Consider the following 23,083-nt stretch of genomic DNA (forward strand, 5'->3'; position numbering starts at 1 on the left):
AGAGATAAAGCATGTTTTATGAAAATAGCGGCCATTTTTTTATGCAAATTGCTCAATGCTGACAGCCGTCCAGTAAAAAAATTCTTCATTCTGATGGTATCGAGAATCAAGATCCATAAAAAAAAAAATATAGAAAACATTGCATAAATGGAAAAAATATGCATTTGGCTGCTGCTCTCATGACGCGCGCACCACAAGCAACAAGTCAATCAGAAATTCATTCTGCGCACGCTCAGACACTTATCTACACTTATCTGTGCGCGGTATAGTAGGCCTATATTGGTGACTGCTGTGCATTCTGCCAATTTACAAATATTCTCTTCCAGACTGGACTTCTATAACATATACTGTAAATATATATGGATACTGTATAGCCTACGTTGAAATGGGACTTTAATTTAGTGGCAGAAACATTTAGTATGCCCGGGCCACTAGGGCAACACCTCTAGGTCAGCCCCTGAGTTCAATGGTAATTATTCCCCCTAAATTTTGCTAAATGTAATGCAAAAGAAAGGACACTAATTTCAATTTTCTCCCCACACCCCACCTCAATTTCAAGAGCCACTGCTCCAATAAAATGACAAGAATTTACTCACTATTTTATAATCTACGATAGACGTGGCACAATTTTGCGTAATTTATAAATTGGTAGGAGATTAGGGAGGTTTCGCAACCTTACGAATACGATAACGAAAACGGATACGTCATACATTTGTGAAATTTTTGAGCTGATCCCCATTTCATATTCGTAAAGCGTATTCGTGTTGACGAATATCACCAGTCATATTCGTAACTACAAAACGAGTATAGTTTTTGATCTATTTTGCACATTTTGCATTTGAATTAGGAATGATTCATGATTATAATATAATTATAGATTTATTGAAAGTAATTTACTAAAGTAATTTACTAAAATGCCAGGTCAATTTAGATAAATAGCAGTTTTTAAAGTCCTCACTCGCTTTGATGTTACGCTAGGCCTAGGCAGCCAAGCACCAAGCAACACGTACCTGCGCTTCGCTCAAATTTACCGCAGTCATATTTTGGACGCGCCTCAATATTTCGTTGCCATGCGAAACTGATTTTTTTATGGCTTACGAAAACGAATACGTGTGCGTGACGTATCCGTTTTCGTTATCGTATTCGTAAGATTGCGAAACCTCTCTATTGGCCGCGTAGTCGAAACGGAAATGCACTTAATAATACGTCTAAACCAGTTAGATATTTCAAAGATATTAAAATGAATATAAATTAACTCAACCTCCTGGTAGGAGAAAGAAAAAAATGTCAATGAGTTTTCAATTAACAATTATATTTATTCTCATAGTAAAAGGTGATTCGTTATTTAATAATAGTTATTTATTTTATATCTTAGTGAAGTTCTTAAAATAGTCCATTGTTCATCACTAGTTTAGTTATTTTATCACTATTTACTATTATCTGTTTTAAAAATAGAGTGTAAATAGAATAAAAGTTTATAGCATTTGAAGATTAAAGATAATTGCCTCCCCATCCCTTGAAAATTACTTTATTTTCATTTTCTTTGTTGAACATGCCATTTAAAAATTAAACATTATCCACATTGACCAGAAATTGGATCCGAAAAGACAATGAACCATTTATTTTGTCTTTATAAGTGAAATCATTATATTTGTTGATTTTAACTATGGAATTGAATAACTTTATTTAAACTGCAAAATGGCCTATTCAAAGTCTGATGTTAATAATCTTCATTTGTATGTTTTTGATGAACAATACAGTACATCTTTTTGTAATGTAAAATATATTTTCTATTCCATTATTTTTAATCCTGGAAATTCATTAAGACAAAACATCTTGAGCTGATGGGGAATATGTTTCTATCAGTCTCAATTATGTGTAAACTAACTACATTTTATACCTTGTATTTACAAAGTTCAATAAATAGTTTTAAAAAATACAAAAATGTGAACTATACTTCAATAGATTGTCTCATAAAAAATAAAAATACAATCACCCTCTAGCACTGTTTTGTGCCTAAGAAATCTTCTCTTTCAGATCCTTTGGATACAAATATAAAATGACCAAGCGAATACTTGATGAAACTATGCCTGGTAAGTTTGGTATCTATAAAAATGAATAAAAAAATGTTGTTTAATAAATATAAAGACTTGAAAAAAATGTAAGAATGGCCACTTATTTATAGACATTGTCACTGGTTAATGTTAAGGATAGCTACGGACTTAACATTTTCATTATAAAATATATACTTCATCAAAATGTATTATTACCCTACTTAACCGCCAGCAGTGAAAAAAAAAGACAAAAGACTTTTTCGTAAAGTTTTGCAATAGGAATGTTATGACGTGAATTATAATCATCGAATTAAATTAACTATATAAAAAATAATTGATTGTATTTTCAATATAATGCTTTTTGCTTAAGTAGAATGCTAAAGATTTATATAAATAAAAGCGAATTTTGGTGAATTTCTTATCTTTTAACACTAGAAAAAAGGTGCATCACCAACTTTTTTCATGATGCTCCTTCTGCTTCAAAGTTATTGGAAAATATGTTGGGGTTATAATAAATGTTGCAGAGTTTTATACTTTATAATAAACAATAGAAACTTTAAACAAAAAGTACTATAAAGGCAAGTTAGGAGAGTAAAGACTTGATAATCTTAAAAATAAATTCTAATACATGTATCATGTGCAATCACTCTTCCTCAACTTTTTTATAATTATATACGAAAAACATGCATTAAGAAATCAATAATCATTCATAATAACCAGAATTTGATAATATCTAGCTAAAATGATGATCATATTATCATGAGTATAGTACGATTTGTGAAGAAAATGTTATTTCAGGTATTGTAAGAAAGGTATTATGAAATAAATAGTACTGTAATATATTAATTTTTGAATGCACAAGAGTAAAGCAAATGGAAATATCAACTTCTGATACACCTTTCTTAGTTTGGACTGCCAGGCCACATTATTTTTTTTCCTATCCAATTAAGCCAGAAATCATGAATAATTCATTACCTTAATTATTTTCTATTATAAAGAATTGCAAGATAGCTGATCTACTTCCTAAATATACTAAAACCTAACCCTCTAAATAATCTCTCTCAACTATTAAAAAAAACATGTTCTTGAAAGACCTCGAACCGAGGGCTCCAGTGTAATAGGTTATAGCTTTTACCACTAGACCAAACATTTCGGTTGGCAAATGCTGTTTACACAAATTATTTAATCTCTCTGCATGTATATATTATATAGCACCCTCTATAATGTTCCATATTATGTCATAGTTATTCTAATGAATTATTCATGATTTCTGGCTTAATTGGATAGGAAAAAAAATATGCTGTCAGGCCAGCAAGCTACAGTAATTTAGTTTGTCTTCCTTGGCTAAATTCAAGTTTTTATGTACTTTTGTATTTTATTGTATGGTTCTAACTAAATAAATGAATGATGGCACTGTTGACACTGCAGATGGTACTATGGTAATGTAGCATTGTGGGTGTTTATACTGCACTGTACTTTGGACAATGGTGACACCGTAGCTGGGGTATGCCAATGGTGATACAATACCTGGGGTACGGTAATGGTGATACTACAGTATAGCTGGGGGTAGTGACACTCATGGTAGTTTCAGTAATGTCGCTGTAGTTTGGGTGGTGGCAGTGTTGATACTTGGCAGTAGTAGAACTGTAGATTTGTGGGTAGTGACACTGTACTGGTATTGTAACTATGCTAACAATTCTTTAGCTGGTGTACTGGTGCTGTAGCTGAGGGGATGCCACAGTCTGTATTTTGGGTGGTGGCAGTGTTGTCACTGTAAATGGCAGTATTGGAATTGTAGCTGTGTGGGTAGTGACATTGGCATTGTACTGGTACTGTAACTAGGGTGCTACTAGAGTAACAATTCTTTGGGTGGTGGATGGAAGGCACTGCGACATGACGGGTAGTGGATATAAACTGTAGCTGGGGTAATGTTGATGTAGCTGGGAAAATAGTTGAAGTAATCATGTTGATGTGACATTAAGGTTTCTTTATAATTCAATATTAATGGTAAAAAGAAATAATATTAAGACAAGTTAGCCACATACTGGTTAGAAGAACCTTTGTACTTGTAAATCAAAACCAGTCTTATTAGGCAGCTTGGGATGCCTAGAAAATTTGGAACCTGTTAGAAAAAAATGAATACAAATATACAATAAAGAACTCTAAAAGAACACCATGCTACAGTATGTTAAAAGAATGTATGTAAAATGTAATGCATACAATGACCATTCATTTAAAAAAAAAAAATGCAAAAAGAAAATGAAAAAAAGTAAACATAATGTAATTAAGCAAAAATTGATTGAATGGAATGAGGATAAACCAATGTTTAATTTTGAAACTTGAATAACAGAAGGAATTGAATTAAACACCAAATTCATATCCAGTGTGTGAGATTTAATTAAATACGTAGAGCATAGAGTGTATATCAAACTGTGAAGTGATTGTTGGCTATCCATAGGCTAGTGCCATAAGGATATGTTATGGTTAGATTTGTAATATTTGATACTCACCTGAATATAAAGGTCACTTATCAATAACCCGTAAAGAAACCATAGAGTTGATGTAGCTAATGATGTAATTGTTAATGCTAGAGATATACTAGCGCTATTTTTCCTTTTAATAACCTCAGCCTAGATAAATAAAAATAAAAATTATAAATTTAGATAAAAATCAGAATATTTATTTGTTGAATCTGTGTTCTTTTTCTGTATTTCTAAATGGGTTTTAGATCATAAAGTAGTGTTCAATAATAAATCATTGGACACTGGAGTTTTAAACAAATAACTAAAAAACAATGCAAACAGTAATAGCAGTCCACTCTAGTCTTCAAATTCTTGAAAACATGAAGGATGCAGTGTGAAAGGTACTCTAAATGCTAGTGTTGTTTATGGTGAGGTCAGTAGAAAAGTACAGAATACAATAGCAATTATCTAGAGGAATTGATAACACATCTTACTATTTCTGCAAGCGGTGAGGCATACATGAGTACCGTTATAGTACTTGCTGTCAACCCAAGACGATCCTCAATTATCTTTGGTTCAACGACATAGTTTTGTAGCAGAAACCACAGAGCCGACATAAAAAACATTGCGAATAGTGATTGGCGCATCTCTTTTACCTATAAGACAAGGTTAAGCAACAACATTAATTATATCAAAAAGGTAAAGTAAACTGGAGTGTCAGTCAGTGTTTTCAAATTCATACTATTTGGGCATGTCACTACTATATGGCACAATACATAAAGTTCTGCCCTTTTTTGTTTAGAGAAGTTTACTTACTCTGCTCAGAGCAAAATACAGGTACACAGCAATGTAAATAATTTGTAAACATCCACCAATGCCATTTACTACTAGGAGTGTTGAATCATTCTTTAATATACCATAGTAGAACCACAAAATATTGCTGAAAACAAAATTAAATTACCAATATATATATCATAATATTCTTACTTTGTGAAAATGATGATTTGGATGAATTTAAAATTCATATAAAAATAAAACCAAAACAATGAATGAATGAAGATACTTACTTTACTAAAGTCATCAAAAATGGGAGGTAAGGAACATTCTGTGTACTTCCAGTTTTGAAAATGGTTAAACATGATGGGCTGAAAAAAAATATAACCAGTAATTATATTGTACAGTACATATTTAAGGTTACCAATGAGTGGTAAATATAGGATTTTAGACATAGGCCTAGGCCTAGTAGGAAGGGGAGCTACTGTTCTATAGTATCACTTGGCTTGTGCATTTGTCATAATTTAAAAGGTTCCTACTTGACTACAGTACAAGAAATACATTAATATTAGTGTATGAATGATTGTGAATATCCTAGCTAGGCTAGTACTACTAGGCCTAGCCTAGGCTAGCCTATAATCTACCTAGGCTCTAGTAGAGCTAGGACCTAGCTAGGCTCTACTAGTATGCGATACTATAATCTACCTAGCATAGAAAAGGTAGATTATTGTATCCAGGGGCGGTCGCAGGACAATTTTAAGGGGGTTGCCCAAGATTCCTCAGAGAGCCGTAGCTACTGAGTATTTGCGCCACAGGCCCACCATGGGGGGGAGGAATGATTTTTAAATGACACCCCTAGATGGCCGGAAATGTAATATCGTGCGTAAAATTCACGATAAATAGAAATGGCACTCTATATCGGGCTACATAGTAGGAAACAGATCGTATCAGGCCTGTTTTTTCCGCCGGTAAAACACAAGCGAAAAACAATAGGATAACATTTTAAGGCAGAGGAGGTCCCCGGCGAAGGTACTTCCGGTAATGTAATAAATTCTAGCAATTAAAATCAACTAATACAAATTAATTATTATCAATTAATAATTAAAACAATTTAGAAAAATAATGCGAAGCTGCTGCTATAAATATATTGAGCAAAACGTTAAATTGTATTGTTTTGAAATAAATGCTAAATAAGTCAGTAAAACCACAATTTCCAAAATTCATTTTCATTTATCCACTATAAACTGTACAACCACCATCGAAATTTGAAGAAAGAAGCAATTAAACACTGTTTTTTCAAAGTTCGGAACGTCCATAATTATTACGGAAATTCGCCCAAATATTACGGACGTAGGGAAATGAAGATGAATATAGTCTTTTCCAACCCTGGACTTCTATAACGTTAACAGTTAGGCCTAATATATAATATGATGAAATGGGATCTAAATTTTAATTTAGTTGCAGAAAAAAACATTTAGTATGAAATTAAGGGTGTTGCCCGGGCAACTGGGGCAACACCCCTGCGTCCGCCCCTGGTATCGCATAGCCATATTTAGGCCTAGCTAGCTCTAGTCTAGGCCTAGCTAGCTAGCTAGGCTAAGTAGTAGTACCTAGTACAGGGTAGGCTAGCTAGGCCTATTCATTAATATAAATATCCTTACATTCCTGCAGCAAACATGGCTACTGTACACAAGATCGTGACATTTGCCAGTAGATTCAAGTAAGAGTCCATTGCATCTGCCATCGTAACTTTATCTAGGCCTAGGCCTACCTAAACCCCCTTAGCCTAAACCAACCCAAAGATAGTGTAGTCACCACGACTTGACATGACCACGTCGACAAAAAAGTTACTGTATTATTGCAGTTCCGGATGACTGCCATGGGACATTTTTAATGGCGCCCTCGTGTGGTATACCTAATTAATTTATGATTTATATTATAATCAAAGAATATTATAGGCCTATTTCTTTGTTATAATAATATCAAAGAACTTTTAAATGAAACAGGCTAATATAAATAAATAGCAGAACATCGTAGTTGTAGGCCCACATTCATATATTCTTAATAATAATAATATTATTATCAGAAACATGTTTGTGGAAGGTCTTACAGGGTCAGGCATTGATGTTAAAGCCTCTTTAATTACATTAATTGACGTTATTCAGGAAATAGGCCTACAATAATAATATTGAACATGTGTGTACTATAGTTTTAAGAAGTGATATGACTAAGAACTTGCTAAGCCTCACCTTCTGAAGGCCTAAGACAGCTTCGGAGAGTCGCTGGGACCCTATTAAATTCCCCGTTTCTTTCGCTTTAGCGATATGTATTTCTAAATACATTTTGGAGAGAAAAAACGATATAGGCCTACTTTAAAAAATGAAATTGGTGATATTTCTCCCGTTTGAATATAACATCATACAATAATATTTCTATTGTGAGTACGGATGGTTTGATTTGATTTTTATTTGATTTTATTCAATATCGGCTCATTACAATAACAACAGAATACATAAAAATACAAAGTGAAACAAAAAGTCAGGATTGTCAAAAGCGAACCCAATCACTGTTTAAAGACTTTCCTTTAACAGAAATAAAATATAATATAAATACAATATAAATGAATTAAAATAAAAAATGCAAAATTAAGAAAAAAAAAAATTATGTGTGAATTTCATTTTTTAATAATTTTATTTATCATTGTTATTCAGATTTTCGTTAGCCTATGATTGAATAGCAAAGTGAGAGGGGGAGCTATTGGAATATTTAAAATGAAAATGACAAAATTCATTTTTTCCATGGGCGCGCATAATTTTGATATTACTTTGCCTGATATCAATTATGTTCACTTCGCCTTTATTATGAAACACAATTGATAGTTTTTGAAAGTTCTGATTGTGTATTTTGTTCGTTTTGTTGCTTACCTTGTTGGTGTTATAAATTGATCAAATTTATTTTTATGTATTAATAAAGTTGATAATAAATTGAATTGAATTAATGTTCGTAAGCCTTCATATAATGTATTTTTACTAGAAATACATGTTTGTAAAAACATGCAATCAAATGCATAAACACACATTATGTCTAATTTGCACAATCTTTACAATAATCAGCCAGACTGTCGAGGGGTTATAATGTAGTTTTGTGTATCTGTTTGTTATCTTTCTATATTTTAGCCGGAATTTTACTCTCTAGGCCTATAGTTTTAGCAGAATTAGGCCTACTCAAAAAGTCAGTAGAGGCCTAATTCTATACCGACCGTTCCGTTATTTTATTTTCCCCCACACCATACGTGGTTAGTAGTGTGGTATTTGGGATGGATAATTATAATATTGAATTTGGTTGCATTCCGTTAGATTTTACGTTTATACATTTAAAACAAAACTATGCAACGAATACTGATAACAGAACATTGATTAGACCTACTTTTAAAAAGTAGACAAGGAATAGAATGCAACACGCCTATCTCTGTCAAAGAAGCACACACGATATACCCACACTCCCCATACAAAAAAGACACCCAACACTTCACTGGGACTTTTAACCGTTAGCCATTTCATTATAAAGTAGTAGTGTTTTGTAATATAGAATAAGCTTTGATATACAGTATAAGTCGATAGCTATATATTTGTATTTGTAAGTGTTGCCCATCACGTAACACCAATGAACCCAGTTACACCAATACAGAACAAAATCCCTCGATGCTACGCTACATGACAACAATTAACAATATTTCGCCGCAACAAAGTGTCAAGTACCTTCTATGGATCTAAAAATCGTATTTATGTACCGTAAATGTTCAATTCGCACGACATCAGTGTCATTTCATGACTTCATTAATGTCATTGAAGCTTAATTTGTAGCATAATACTGGACTCAAATGATACAACATATGACGTCATATGTATACCTATTCTAAGCGGCCCATTACAATATTACGTGTACACTTGTAAAACATTTATTTATTTCACTTTACAAATTATATAAATATAAAGTGGAGGAGCCTAAAAGAAAGCAAAGGTTGGGTGAATAGGCTCCTCAAAACAAAAAATATATACAGCTGGTGGTTCTGAAATACGCATGTGCAACAAAATATTATGATTCTTCACGTCAAGGGAATATAATATGACTGTCCATCCGGTAAAGTCAGATACACCAATTTGATCAGTCAGCGCTATAATATGGAATATGCAACGCACACAGTGGACAAGGAAGTAGGCAGGTTGAACAGTTGAGATAGATTGACTGATCAATGTAGTCACATCACACAATTTGCAGAATAAGTCCCGCTTTTCAAAATTTAGGGTCAACAGCGGGTCATATTCTCATCGAAATATTAGGTCTACCATTATTCCATGTATCGTGTTTTTACAATAATCAACTTATTGGTTACTACAGATATTAAATGAACATAATAATGCATGGTTATAAATTATACGTCAATTTTTTAAATAACAAGCGATCATATCCGAGGGTAGGCCTAAACGATTATTAAAAAAAAATTATAAAAACAATTATAAATAAGTTTAGATTGGTGTTCTTGACCTCGAAAATGAAAAAGGACACCAAAAGAGGAAAGAAGTTGTAAAGTTTGTAACAACAATTTAGTTAAAAACGAGTTTCATTTTTTTTATTACAATATTCTTTTAATTAATTCCATCGTTTTACTTCAAATTCCCTTCTGTTTATTTTATTAATGTCAAGTAAAACTGAAAATATATATTTTAACCTTGCTAAGTTCATTTACTTTGTTTATAACAAGAGAAGGCACTCTATTTAACGCACACATTGGTTTATTTTAATGTTAATATTTATATTTATGTATTCGGGCCAATGGCCTATCTAGGCAATGTTTCTAGGAAAGAAAGAAAGTATAGAGAAAATGGGAAAATACGAGAGAACAGGAGGATAACTAGAAAAGAAATATTAAAACTTTAAAATTTACAAAATAATTTACTAATAAATTGAATTGATCTTGTTATTAAAATTAATGTCAGGACAATGAAATAAAAAAAAAACAGAAATGAGGATAAATATTGCATAACAGAAACTATGATTAAATCATATTGATCATTAATAAATTCAAAAAAGCAATCATACTATGGAATTCATTACCGGAGGATGTAGTATTTTCAAGATCAAAAAATCAATTCAAGTCAGGTCTCTCCCAACGAGAAGATTTGCGCCGTATATTCGAGATATGATGTCATTTTCAAGAGGGGCTGGCTCGATTTCGGATCCAGTAAATGTTGAGCTCCGGAAACAAGTAAATAACACAAGTAAGTGGTGCTTTACCTCACAAAATAGAAAACAAAGTATTTGTATGTGGCATATTATTAATATAATTAAATTGCCATCCAAAGCTCTGAACGACTATACTCAAATGAGGTTCTGACCAGTAGGATTATGATGATGAACATACAGAGAAAAAAGAAAAAAACCCAACACTTCACTGGAGCCTCCTGCAAGTATCATAGACGTGTCCCCCGTACGTTTTAAATTATTTGAAGCCTATCACGTTACTCGCAGGAACGGTAAATTCCTGTGAGACACGTGACATGGCAACATTAACAAGCAGAAGTACCGCAACAAAGTGTCAGGTTACCCTTATCTAGTTTAATGATTGTATTTGTCTATAGTAATTATTAAATTCGCATATCATCAGTGTTATTAATTTTTGTGTGACTATAACAATAAAAAATACTTAATGTTTATTTGAATGTTACTAAAATACAACATAATTAAATGTTTCTTTAAGACGTAAACCAGGCGTCTTCTAAAACGCAATGGTTTTAAATTCAATAACCAATATAAATCAAACATATAAATATTCAAATTCAATTGTTATCGTTATCGATTACAATTTGAAAACATCGATGTACAGTAATTCAAAATTTGGACTTTCCAAGTTCGTCGATTGATCCAAAATACGCATGTGCAGCAATCGTCATAGAGTGATGACGTTATACAAATCAGATTAGCCTACAATTATTTGTAACACCTTTCTAATAAGCATTTATTTCCATTTATATCTATATTATTATAATTCTTTATTTTTACATTTGTTGCAAAGATATATTTTTATACAGCCAGAATAGATAATTGATCTCTTCAGATAAAAGTTCACTGACGCCTAAATCAGAAAAAAATTATTATTTTCTAGATTATCGTTCCTAATTTGGAACTTCATTTTTCGTCATAAATCACTATAATAAACATGTAATTCTTGTTTAGCTTTTTAAAAACTTATATAACAGTTTTAAAATTGAATTTTAAACAATAATTTATACATTAGGCCTTCAGAATATATTAAAAACATTGTTTCATTTTTCATTTCCTTAGTACTTTATATAAGTTTTAATTGTTTGTATAGTAATACAGTGTATTGTGAAACTTTGTTGTTGTACCGTATTAGGCATACTGTCTGTTAGATATATAAACACATAATATACAAATAAACTTTATTACTGACAGTTGCTTCTCAACGTTTGTATTAATTAATAATTAAAAAAAATGTAAACGTCGTTTAAGTTCTCTTTCGAAAGTAATTCCCGGGTGCTAATTTTAGTTGACTACATAAATCATCTTGTCTATTTATTCGTTTCTGTAAACGACATTATGTATTATAGTCCTGCGGTCGGTACGTAAATTAGAAAAAACAGTTGTTTTACGCTGAAATTACTACTGTGTATTTGAGAACCATCTAGTGATAAATGCATTTAATTTCAGGCAGGGAAAATCCTAGGTCTACAGTGTACACTATATGAAATGCTGGGTGAACCAGCAGGGAAGAGTAACTCTGTTGTTGTCTCTTGTTGTGATTATTAATGTTTGAACTCAACGAAAACGATATTAGTTATTAATAAAATACAGTGTCCTTCAAAACATACAATGCTTAGGCTAAAAACGCCTTCACGGCAAACAACAGGCTATACTGTTGTTCACCTGTGCGTGCTATTGATAGGAAATCGATCATGGGATCGTTCAAGAATACAGTTACGGTTAACATAGGCCTACACAATATGGGGATTCTTACAGTAGGCCTATATATTTTTTTTTTGCATTCCGTTAGATTTTACCTTTATCAAAGTCTCTTCATTTATAGTTTACCTTTAATATAACTATAATACTGACAGAAAATGTATTAGGCCTAATTTAAAATGTAGAAACGAGGAATGATCGCAACCATACGAATACCCACGCACCCAATAATAGGCCTACAAAAAAACACCCGGCACTCCACTGGGACTTGCCATTCACATAGCTGTATTTTATATAGTATTTAACGTGTTTTATATAGTATTTAACGTGTAGAATAAGCTTGATATTTGATATAAGTTGGTAGCTAATGTTTGCTTGCAAGTATTGCTCAAATGTCGCGTAAACCACCAATGAATTATGTTACACCATCAGAACAAAACTCATCGATGCTACGCTGCACGGGTGACAATAATCACAGTCGCCGCAACAAAGTGTCAGGATACCACCAATTGATTTAAAAATCGTATTTATGTACCGTAAATGTTCAATTCGCACGTCATCAGTGTCATTTCATATTTCAAATCAATTCATTGAAGCTTAATTTGTAGCATATAATAGTGGACTCAAATGATACAATGACGTCATATACCTATTCTAAGAGCGGTCTATATTACCTTGTTCACTTGTAAAACAATAATTCAATATTGTGAAAAGTTATGAAGGAAAAGAAAAGCTCACATACATATTCATAACATTTTACGGACACGACGTAGGCCTATTGTACGTAGGCTATTATGTCGAAAATAATGAATTAAAAAATAATAATCTGGAAATTCCAAATACAGCAAGTGGTTCTGAACTACGCATGTGCAACAAATATCATCATCTAAACAAAATAAAAAAGTTATTTGCATTGAATCTTTAAAGGCAGTTTTTGCTTACATTTTCGATCTAATATCTAATTTTCTCCGTCACAGCTGATCTACTACATGATTCACATTTTCAAAAATGTGTGAATTATTATAGCATCCACACGAAAAAGCAATATCAGTTCAACTTTTCAATGAATATGGCCAAATGAAGGAGGAAAGGCGATTTTTATTTGTTTATACCTTTTGATCAAACAATTTGATTTTAGTTCAGATGATCAATAGTTTTTTGGTAACGATTAGTCGCGAAAAATGTTGTTAACTTTTCTAGGCCAATACAAACGAAGTAGGTTTTTAAATGTATCATGTGTAAAACATTATTTATTCCTCATATTTATGCCATGTTTTATATACTGCTGTACGGATAAAATCATAAGAAAATAAATTGGAAAATTGTTACAATAACCAATAACAGACCTACGAATTATCAACATTGCATAATAAAAAAATATGTTTAATAATGATCTACATAAGCTCATAGTATTTTATGTATAGAGGAAAACTGGAAAAGAAATGTTAAAGTTTTAAAATTTACAACTATATTACTAATACATTTTATTGATCTTGTTATTAAATTAATGAGGATAAAAATTGCATAAAAAACAGATGTAGAATTAACAGATAATTATGATAAAAATGTATTGATCATTAATATTAATATTATAATGAATAAAAGTGGTGCGTCACGTTGCAAAAAAAAGTTTGTATGTTGAATTTAATTAAATTATAAAATAAAAAAAACCAACACTTCACTGGAGCCTCCTGCAAGTATCATAGACTTTGGATAAATTTAGTTTGTAAAGCTTTTGATTGAAGCCCATCACGTTACTCCGAGGAAGTGTGAAATTCCTTGGCGACACGTGACATATGGCAACATTTTAACAAGCAGAAGTACCGCAACAAAGTGTCGGCAACCCTTGCTTAGTTTAATGATTGTATTTGTGTACAGTGATTATTCAATTCGCAAATCATCAGTGCTATTTTTATTTGTGTGACTATAACAATACCATTACTTAATGATAATTTGGATGTTACTAAATGTACAGCATAGTTAATTTCTCTTTAAGCCTAGGCAGGGACTAAAAAGCAAATGGTTTTTAATTCCAATAATAACCAATATAAACCAAACATATAAATATTCATATACAATTTGTATGCTATTGAGTACAATTATGACAACATTGATGGAATTCAACATTTGGAATTTCCAAGTTCGCCGATTTATCCAAAATACGCATGTGCAGCAATCGTCCTAGAGTGATTACATTACAAATAATATTGGAATGCGCAGTTTCTGTAACGTCTTTTTAATATTAATAATACAAAAGCATGTCTTTCCTTTTATATCCATACTATTATAATTCTTTATTTTTAAATCATTTGTTGCAAAGATATAATTTTATTCAGCCAGAAAAATAGACTAAACAGTACATCATCTCATTAGATAAAAGTTCACTGAAGCGTAAAAACAAAACAAAAATGGTATTTTCTAGATTTCGATCCTACGTTGAGCTTCGGTTTCTTCCTAAATAACTATTTTCAATTCAATTCAACTTTTATTTCAGACAATTGTCCATATGCTATAATATATTACAAAAAAAAAGATGAAGGAGAGAGGACCAAAACTGTTATCTATTGGTATATAATGCCTCTCTCCATTTGTAGTACATGTTTGAATCCATCAACAAATATTTATACAGTATATACAAATTAACATTCTGTTTTCGCTTTTCATTATTCTTGTAAGAAATCGGTAAGTCGAAATCCTCAAATATTCATAAAATGATGGAATATTGTTTTCCACAAACAAATTCTTCGCACTAACAAATCTGGGTTGTCCCAACAACCTCCGGAAAGCATCATTATAACAAACTTTAAGTCGGTTGATATATTTTTTTAATGATTAGACCATAAAGAACAGTACATGTTAATACAATATAATCTGAACAAAAAACATTTGATTGATTTGGAGCAGTATGAAAATTTCCTACATAAAACATAGAGATCTATATTGGCGTTTTATATCTGCCTCATCTCTTAGATTCGAAGTTAAAATATGGCCTAAGTACGTAAAATGATCAACATACGCCTTATCACCAAATATACTGTTTTAGGAGCCCCATAGATTCCACTATAAACATGTAATTCTTGTTTAGCTTTGTTTTACGTTAGAGAAAATCTTGATAGGGAATTTCGAAGATAAAAACATTTAATATATTGTAGCATATAAAATATTTTATTATTTTCTTATAATAATATCTTTATATATTTTTACAGTGCATAATTATAATTTCTTCTGACAATTGTTTTCGACTTTGATAATTCTTGCTTCTTATGATTTACTTATAATAACGGTTTTAAATTTAATAAAGTATACATTAAGCCTATAATGTATCTTCAGAATATTATATTAAAAATATTGTTTCATGTTTCATTTCTTTAGTACTTGATGTAAGTTATATTTTATATTACATTTTTTGTAAGCACCGAAGTTTTTAAAGACACTTTATTTACATTTTTTCGATTTAATTTAAGGAAACAAACTACATTTTATTTAAAAAAAATACTATTATGGACGTAATGCGATGTTTTTTCATTTAAGACAATGAATGAACTGGTTTAATGTTTTCACGCTGCTGCTTTAGCCCGCTACGTCCCAAGAGGATGACTCATTTAGAAGCTGAAAGCAAGCAGCAGTTATAGTACTAGAGGCTGACGTTTTTGGGACAGGTCATGCTAAAATTACAAACCCCAAAGCACATCTGGGAGGAGATTGCTGATCATCATGTAGACAGTAATCTGTAAAATCTTGTTTAATAAATAATGAATTTGTTCTTGCTGTTAACCTAGGCCAGTATTATAATAATTCACTGTCAAATAATCAAACATTATTTCTGGTATTTACAATGATTTGACTGAATGCTGAAATTCGCTGTCAGATAATCATTGAATTATTATCTTAACAGTCCATAATAGTAAAGTTTTTGTTTGTAATAGGATACTTCACACTTGAAGTATCTAGGCTTGATGAAGTGACCCCCAGACTTGACCTTAGCAATATAATAAACTAAAGTGACAGAAATTGAATTCTTGTATTTACTCACTTCTGTCAAAAAGAAAAATATTTATTCATGTATAAAAAGAGAAAAGAAACGTTTAATTATAACTCAAAAACCATTGTCATTGCTTTAAATTACATTTTTTCAGGTAAATAATTGTGTGGCTAACGTGAATAAATTATTATGTGACAATAAAATATCACATTCAAAAACAAATTTGAAATAAAAAATATTTTTTCAGGGGGACAATATATATCTTTAAAACTGTTACGTCAGCAAGCGAGCAGCGTTTTTTGTAAGAAATATTTCTGGTTAGATACTGTATCATTTTACAAAACGATTACAAAACACTTGTAGGGAAAGTGTCTTTAATTAATTATTAAATGGAACAAAAAACTTGGTCTCATGTGGAGTCACATGACTTGGTTGAGGTTGGGCCTTGTGTATTGAGCATTATCTTTAAAAGGCTGTGCCCAGACCTTAAGCTACAGTACCTCGATGTGATGCGATAAGACAAGTAAAGGCGGAATCGAGGTTATAATGATGATTGTAGATGCTGTGATAATGGACATAAGCAGAGGAACGTAGAGGATATATTTAGAGATCAGACCTGAATCCATTTTTGTTTTGCTGGGTTTTTTAAAACTTTTTACATGTTTAAAAACAAGGCCATATAATACATGGCTGCAGTCGCGTGCTCAAGTTAGTGTTTACCGACCAAGCGACCGACCAACCAACCGACATAGTGAGCTGTAGAGTCGCGTTGCACGCGACTAAAAAGTATGGCAAAATAAATTTTGAAGCGATAGAGTGTTTGATGAATCATTCAGTCCTGAGTGTATGACAAACGTTTAAATTGTCCCAACGTCTGGTTTTTGCGACGTGAAGGCGATTCACATCCAGCTGACAGAAAGGTTTTCGTTTTACTGGTAAACTCATTTTCACCAGATGCTATATGTACTTTTCTTTTTATTTATGTAATGGTACTCTCTTCCTCAATATCTTCTGTTTCTGACGACCTCAACAATGATTGCAATTGTATTATTTTAGGCCTTTCTTTCTCACTAATCGTTTCTTCATGAGTAACTTTAGGCCATTTGTCTGCAGTTTTATTCTGCTAGACTTTCTTTTCATACAAATAGTTTCCACAATATCTTCTTTCTCAAATGATCTCGACTGTGTTTGCTACTTTATTCTGTTCGGCCTTTCTTTCACACTAATCGTTTCTTTATTAGTAACTTTAGGCCTTGTGTCTGCAATGTTATTCTAACTAGATCTTCTTTTCTTACTAATATTGTCCACAATGACTTCTTTTTCGTAATTTTATTCTATCTTTTTTCTTAATCCATACATACATACATACATACATATGGGATCCTCCTCTTCTACGTCGTAGAACTGGAGTCGAAAACCTATTCAGCACCAAATAGCTTACTACGGTGTTCGTTAAGAATTTTCCTCGATTGTGTAATGGCTTTGGCTTGCCTGATTTCCATACTTAAAATACGAGAGATTTTAATCAACGGATCACGATAGTACCGTCTTGTTGAAAAAGCAAACAGCATCTTTTTTGTAATTGATGTATTCGGTCCTCTATAGATATGACCAACGTATCGGATATACTGACTGTATATGCAGTCCCTCAAGGAAGATGTTCCAACAATTTCACATATACTTTTGTTGGAATATACAAGTCTGTAGATATCCTCATCTGGTTGGTCAGCCTCATTCTTTGCCCTGTCAAACCCTCTCTTGACCATCTGTCTCAATATTTTATGCCAACACGATTCTAACTTCTTTATTTCATTCTCATTAGACTCATTTGGAAACTATGCTTGTGTACCATATAAGAGCCTGGATTTTACGCAGGCCTCTAAAGCTGTTTCTCGATAACAGCTCTGGTCATAAAAATAGCATCAGCAGTTGATCTATTGCTGCAGAATCCAAACTGACTCAGTAACTTAAATGACTTTCATACGCCCCTTTCAGTCTCCATGTGATAATCTTGGATAGAATTCTGCTGAGATTTGATCTTATCGATATCCCTCTGTAAATCTTGGCTTCACTGACATTCCCCTTCTTAAAAATACAAGTGATATTGCTCATCAGCCAAGAGTTCCTTCCTTCAGTGTTGTCCAGATTATAATTATAAGCATATGAAGGAATGCAAACAGACGTTGACTTGTATCCATATAAGGTCATCTTTATCAGATTCTTACTAATATTTTCCACCATATCTTATTGTTCTGTGTGGTTATCTTCGTCAGATGAACTTAACTGTGTTTGTCTTCTTGGTGATGTAAAATTCTTTAAAACGTTGTTATTTTAGGCCTACTACTACTTTTTTTACTAACCTAATAATAATCTCCTTTTACTGATGTAATTTAATTCTGCTCTGCCCATTTTTCTTAATCCTAAAGTTCATCTTCATCAGATGAACTAAAATTGTGTCTGTAATTTTATTCTGCTAGATCTTCTTTTCTTACTAATATTTTCCACAATATCTTATGACTGTGTTTGTAAGTTAAGTCTACGCCGTATTTTAATGTTCTGTCTTTTTGGTGATGTAAAATTCGCAAAAACGTCGTCTTCATAAGATGAACTTGACAGTCTTTGCAATTTTATTTTAGGCCTACTATGTCTTCTTTACGTTCATCTTTTTCTAATGTAATTTAATTCTACTCTGGCCCTTTTTCTTAATCCATTTGGTCATGTTCATCAGACAGGACTTGATTGTGTCTGTAATTTTATTCTGGTAGATCTTCTTTTCTTACTAATAGCTTCTACAATATCTTCTTGTTCTGATGAACTTGACTGTGTTTGTAATTTAATTCTACTCTGTCTTTCTTTCTTATTAGCTTCCATAAGGTCATCTTCATCAGATGAACTTAAATGTGTCCGCAATTTCGCCCGAGGCCTACTATGTCTTCCTTTTTTCCTAGTGGTCTCCATGAGGTCATCTTCATCAGAAGAACTTGAGAGCGTTTGCAATTTTAATCTTCTGTGTCTTTTTTTCTTAATAGCTTCCATAAGGTCATCTTCATCAGATGAACTTGACTGTGTCTGTAATTTTATTCTAGGCCTACTATGTCTTCTTCTTTTCCTAATAGTCTCCATAAGGTCATCTGCGTCAGATGAACTTGACTGTGTTCGTAATTTTAATCTTCTCTGTCTTTTAGTTGCACCAATATTTTCTACAAGATCCTCTTCATCAGATGAACTTGACTGTATCTGCAATTTTAATCTTCTCTGTCTTTTTGTTGCATCAATATTTTCTACAAGGTCCTCTTCATCAGATGAACTTGACTGTGTCTGCAATGTTAATCTTCTATGGCTTTTTGGTGATGTAAAATCCTCTACAAGGTCCTCTTCCTCTGATGAACTTGATGACTGTGTTTGTAATTTTAATCTTTTCTGTCTTGTTCTTGCACTAATATTCTCCACTACATGGTCTTCTTCATCTGACGAACTTAATTGTTTTAACAATTTTATTCTTCTTTGTCTCATATTTGTAGTAATATTTTCTACCCGGATGTTTTCATCTGAAGAACTTGACTGTGCATGTGAATTTATTCTTCTTCCTTTACGATAAACAACTGATGTTTTGCTTTTTCTAGATGTTTTCCTGAGTTTGTAATTTGTTTGCTTAATCGAATTACCAGATTTTTCATTAATTTTTCCCAAACCAAGTGATTTTCTTTTCCCACTCATTTGTTTACATTTCATTTTTGTTACAGATTTACTGGTTTCTTCATACAATGTTTCCCAATCATCTGATTCATCTGAGTATTTGACAAACTCCAGCAATTCGTCATCATCTTCACTTAATACTAGACCATCACTGTTGTTGTACCGGTTTCTTCTGCAAAAGAGAAAGCAACAACTTTGATTGATAACAAGCAATCTAAAACAATTAACTTCGAATAATGCTTTCTGTATTATTAGATTACTGTACTTAAAAGTGTTAAATAATGTATTTTGTTCTAATCTTAGTGATAAAATAATGAAAGTAGAAAAATCTACCAGAATTTCCTTACCAGTTCACCAGACTTATTCTTTGGCAGAAGGCATGCAACAAACTATTATGCGTAAGTAAACTTACTCAGGAATAAAGCTGTTGATAAGCTTCCGTGGCCTTAAACTTGAGATTGACTTTCTTGGTGTATATTTATCAATTGTGGCAAGGTATTCTCTTGTAGTTGGCATTTGAAAGACATAACTTTGTTTCTTTTTTAACCTCTCAGAACTCCTACATTTGGAAATGCTTGTGTTGTCCATTTTCTTCAATTAACCTGTATTTATAAGAATTACAATTAGAATGTTTTTATTGAATGAATGAATGAATGAATAGAAGAACAAGTAGTTTTTTGCTAAGTTAGTGTTAAAGTTTGTGTTGTGTTGTGAATGATATGTACAATAAATACAAATTTAATTAGTTATTAATAAAAATGTCTCCTCGTCGTCTCTAATGATGGGCGATCGTCCGTCAGTCAGGTAGGGCACTAAAAGGACATATACACTCTAGGTTATAATATAAGTGAATTCAATCCAACTCGGCCCTAAACTGAGCCCCATGTCAAGTCGGCCCCTACTCAAGTCGGCGGCAAGTCAAGTTGGCCCGACGTCAACTAGGCCCAAATAAAATATGGAATGCACAAAGAATTCATAATATTAATAATTATAAATATATTATTTTTTATAAACATTTTTTGTGGAGCTGGATCTGATGGAAGCTGTCCAAAGCTATAGATGTATATATGACAAAAACATAAAGTCTTACAGAAATGGAAAGAGAGAAAAAAAAATGCATGGGCGGCACTCACCCTGGCAATAAATAAGACCGCAGAAGAATGCCAGCGCATATACATTACAACACACGGCGCACAGCTTTTGTGAGGTATGTACAGTGTTATTGTTTTTATTTGTTTGCACAATAAATATTATAATAGAATAGGGCTTTAAAATCCTTGGCGGCTGCTTTGTTCCTATAGCAGGTTATCATCTTTGCTAGATCTTAGGCCTAGGCTATCTACTGAAAATAATATGTTGGTGTGCTGCACTGACACTGACGTGGAGCGGACATGACTTTGGCCGAGACGGTTTAGGCCTAGAGCAGAGTTGGATCGAATTCACTTATATTATAATAAACCTAGGCCTAGGCCTTAGTCTAGAGTGTATATGTCCTTTTAGTACCCTACCTGACTGACGAACGATCGGTCTAATTTTTTAGGCCTAAACAATTTTTATACTAGGCCTAGACTAGGCTAGTAGGCTAGTAGGGCCCCTGTACTGTACAGGCCTAGGCCTACAGTGTAGGCCTAGGCCAGAGAGTAGAAGAAAGATCATTCAAGGCTTATCTATAGCTGAGTCTAGCCTACGTCCTACTACTAGGCTAGGGCCGCCTAGTCTAGCGGTCGGATTATTTACACTCATGCATTAGACATACCGAAAACAATCAAATAAATATATTACAATCTGAACATGTGATTTGGCAATGAATTTGATAATTCAAAACAAAACAATGCATTACTACTATAGAGAATCGCTGTATGGAACGCCTCCTCTGCCTTCAGTTCACATTTATCATGCAGTACACACCAAACGTCATGCAGTACACACCAATCGTAATGCAGTACACACCAATGGTCATGCAGTACACACCAATTGACGATTGGTGTGTTTAACGATGTAAAGCTAATACATAAAGCAAAAAATGTATCTTTCAACATGCTCCCAATCAGTGGATATATTTTGCCAAGTACTTCACTCAGTTTCTGAGTGCTTTCATTTGTTTGTTAGCAGGATTACTCAAAAAGTAATTACAAGATCTTTACCAAAATGAATATACAGATAGATATGTGGTCAAGGACCATTCCATTAAATATTGGGACCATTTGGGACCATGGTCCCAATTCTGGACCACTTTTTAACAAAGACTGTTAGCAACACGAATTTATTTACGAATACACCAAACAATTTGCTTGAAACAACTCCCTGGTATGAACTTGACAAATGTCATGGTTTAGTGGTTGATATCATAATTGTGTTTTCTACTATTATAATTACTATTGTAGTTATGTGTTTCTTAATCTTTCTACGAAACAAGTTGAAAACATCAGGAAGAAAGCATAGTAGAGGTACGTAAAGTTACGATTATAGTGTCATCGTTTTATCACCCGATTCTCCTATGGTATGATGTCATTAATAATTATGTTAATTGTGATGGCTATTTATTTAATATTTAAATTATTTATATAAATCGTATATGTTATTCAATAATAAATAATAATAACAAAAAACAAACAAAAACTAGCTAGAGGCGCGCTTATATTTTTGAAAGGTTTAACCTTTAATTGTTTTGTTACATTTCTAAATTATTATCTTACCATGGACCATTTGTAAGAACATTAAATAATGTAAATGTGATCTATGTCAAATATTTTTATAAATAAATAGGTCTATTCCTATGATACTGGACAAATGTCGATACAGTACCGAGAATCGAGTGACAGTATAAAGTTGCGAAAACAGAGTGATTTGTACACTAATCGCTCAACAGTCGAATATGCCACACTTCGTTTGTTTAGATAGTTACAAAATTATACAGGTAAGTATAGGCCTACTGGTGGTAATTTGTAGATTACCGTAATATTTATCTTTGTAGATTCTTATTCTGACGGTAAATCCATTTAACCAGGATACACACCAGAATGAGTTGTACCAGCTAAGTTCGCAGAAGCATGGTGCTGTTGTTCCATCAAATGACCAGAGTGAATTGTACCATGATACTGTCGTTCCTCCGGTAAACTCTGGTGCTGCTGTGC

At 32.5% G+C, this 23,083-nt stretch overlaps 2 protein-coding genes across 3 annotated transcripts; both read right to left on the bottom strand.

Moving 5' to 3' along the window:
- Nucleotides 1-1,295: 1,295 nt before the first annotated feature.
- LOC144853882 (sugar transporter SWEET1-like) lies at nucleotides 1,296-7,110 on the bottom strand. 2 transcript variants are annotated; one of them, XM_078711736.1, is made up of 7 exons: nucleotides 6,952-7,110; nucleotides 5,584-5,661; nucleotides 5,333-5,456; nucleotides 5,011-5,172; nucleotides 4,565-4,684; nucleotides 4,100-4,176; nucleotides 1,296-2,106 (listed from the first exon to the last, which is right to left on the bottom strand). In XM_078711736.1, exons 1-7 carry the CDS (start codon nucleotides 7,032-7,034, stop codon nucleotides 2,085-2,087), a joined length of 666 nt encoding a protein of 221 aa, XP_078567862.1. In that variant the 5' UTR covers nucleotides 7,035-7,110; the 3' UTR covers nucleotides 1,296-2,084. The 2 variants fall into 2 exon arrangements, with proteins under 2 accessions (XP_078567862.1, XP_078567863.1); XM_078711737.1 differs by lacking the exon at nucleotides 4,100-4,176.
- Nucleotides 7,111-18,915: 11,805 nt separating this feature from the next.
- On the bottom strand, nucleotides 18,916-21,752 carry LOC144854282 (uncharacterized). The gene is made up of 3 exons (XM_078712207.1): nucleotides 21,706-21,752; nucleotides 20,362-20,551; nucleotides 18,916-20,121 (listed from the first exon to the last, which is right to left on the bottom strand). The coding sequence occupies exons 2-3, from the start codon at nucleotides 20,535-20,537 to the stop codon at nucleotides 18,978-18,980; spliced, it is 1,320 nt and encodes a 439-aa protein (XP_078568333.1). The 5' UTR covers nucleotides 20,538-20,551; nucleotides 21,706-21,752; the 3' UTR covers nucleotides 18,916-18,977.
- Nucleotides 21,753-23,083: the final 1,331 nt, after the last annotated feature.

This window comes from Antedon bifida, chromosome 10 (assembly GCF_963402885.1).
Source record: "Antedon bifida chromosome 10, ecAntBifi1.1, whole genome shotgun sequence".
Classification (NCBI taxonomy): Eukaryota; Metazoa; Echinodermata; class Crinoidea; order Comatulida; family Antedonidae; genus Antedon; species Antedon bifida.